The sequence below is a fragment of the Cantharellus anzutake genome (assembly GCF_015039405.1).
Source record: "Cantharellus anzutake strain C23 chromosome Unknown EI90scaffold_43, whole genome shotgun sequence".
In the NCBI taxonomy this organism is placed as follows: Eukaryota; Fungi; Basidiomycota; class Agaricomycetes; order Cantharellales; family Hydnaceae; genus Cantharellus; species Cantharellus anzutake.
The window spans coordinates 135,652-137,587 of NW_024066993.1; the positions used below are offsets into that span (position 1 = coordinate 135,652).

The 1,936-nt window shown below is 52.4% G+C and overlaps 1 protein-coding gene across 1 annotated transcript; it reads right to left on the minus strand.

Moving 5' to 3' along the window:
* Nucleotides 1–1,124: 1,124 nt before the first annotated feature.
* Nucleotides 1,125–1,583, minus strand: EI90DRAFT_3018346 (uncharacterized protein; the record flags this gene model as incomplete). Its single annotated transcript, XM_039057223.1, has 1 exon — nt 1,125–1,583. The coding sequence occupies one exon, from the start codon at nt 1,581–1,583 to the stop codon at nt 1,125–1,127; it is 459 nt and encodes a 152-aa protein (XP_038913225.1).
* Between the last annotated feature and the right edge of the window lie 353 nt (nt 1,584–1,936).

Below are 1,936 nucleotides of genomic sequence, written 5' to 3' on the forward strand. Positions count from 1 at the left end.
TGTGACCTGACACTATTCTCCCTTTTCTACTATACATCTCATGCCCCTGTCATATCCATCCCTGGCCATCGACTTCCACTCCCTGTCAGGGCACACCCACCTCACCCGGCTCCACCCGGCTCCACCCAGCTCCACTCCACCTGCTACCCCCTTCTCCCCCTTCCTATCTCCTCCTCCCTCCACTTCCCCCTCTTCCTATTTCTTCTCCATCTCATTCTCTATTCTTTCTATTTCTATTTACATGGACAACTTCCCTTGATCGATGTACCACTAACCTGCCCGTGACCCATGCATGACGCACCCAACCCCGGATGCCCTGGACAACCCCCGGGTACACCCAGCATGCGCGCCTGCAGCAGATCCCTTCGGGATCCCCCATGGGGATACCCGGGTGGCTGGGGCTGTGCATGGGGACGACGTGGCAACTCTCATGTGACCTGAGCACCATGTATATAAACATACCTGGGGTGGGAACCAGAGAAGCAGTCTTCTTCTCACTATTCCCACTTCAGGGACACTTGCCTGCGCCGGACCTGTCCCTGTACACGCCCGCTTCATACCCCACTGGGCCCTCAGCGCCAGGCGATATACCCAGACGCTCTCGACCCCGGACCGGTCCCTGACACTCCCTCCAATCCCTCCAGTCTAACTCTGCTCCTTCTTCACTAACCTCAGAGCTCCTGTATTCCGCAATCACCTCGGTACCCCTCGATGGTCACCACCCCCTCTTTTCAATTTATTACCTATGCCTCCCTAAGTATGGAGCCCCGAAGGCTTCCAGACAGCTCCGATGTCCACTAGCACACTCCCGCCTCTGCTGGGCAATACACTCGCTTGCCCTGCAAGCCCACCTTTGGGCCTATCCCTCCTTTCCGTTTCTGGGTTATCGCCTACCATTCTGTTAACCCCATAATGTCTAACCCCATTAGCTCCGCTCTGCTCGGCTCTGCCATTTGCGGGCCTGCCCTCATTGTAACTACAGTTAAAACCGTGATAACCCATACCCTTGCATTCCCGGATTTAGGTATGGGTAATGACGGGTTATGGGCTACCTCAAGTTTCTCACGGGTGTTCTTTGTTGTACCGTATTTACATATTTTGAACTCGATCATCACTGTCTACCGTCATGCAACCTTCTTGAAGTAACGATCAAGTGTGCTGCTCCGGAGTGATCCTTGGGCTTGGTGGCAGGTTTCAGATCCGAACTGGGCCAAAATGGCTTCCATTTTCCGCGCAAAAGTTGAGTCCATTTGCTTGGTGTAAGCACGAAGCAGAAGTGCCACTTGAAGAGCTTCTGGACGTGAGATAGTTTGCATACCATCATCGGAGTCATCTGCATCATTGGCCCCTTGACCTGCTAAGTCCTTTTCATTTTCTCCCCATGCCTCAGTCACGGTACTGAAGATGTCATCATCAGACACATCTTCATTGTGAAAGATCTCCAACAGACTGTCTACCAGTTCAGCTATAGTCATCCTGTTTCTCCTATGGAGGACACCAGCTGACTGGAGACTGTCCAAACTTTCCTCCAGATAAGTATTGGCCGCTATGATTGGGTCTTCCAGGCCGGAATTGATGAGCATTGACACAGGTACAGACACCTCACCCACCCGGCACCCACTCGAACTTGAGGGCAGGATCCCAACCTTCATCCAGCAGTGGTGGATGGTCTCTGGTGTGACCTCCATCCAAGCTGTCTGTGCCAACCACATCGCTTCCAGCTGGTCGATGCTATAGATCTTGCTTGGTGTAAGTCCGGAATCATAGTGATCGATCGCGCGACTGATGAATTGCCGTCGATAATGTGCTTTGAAACAGCAAATGACCCCAGCATCCATAGGCTGCACATGGGCCGTTAGATTTGGTGAGAAAAATTCACATCGTATGTTAGTCAAGCTTTCTTGTGTGGTATGGCCAGAGAAGTTGTCATGTAGAT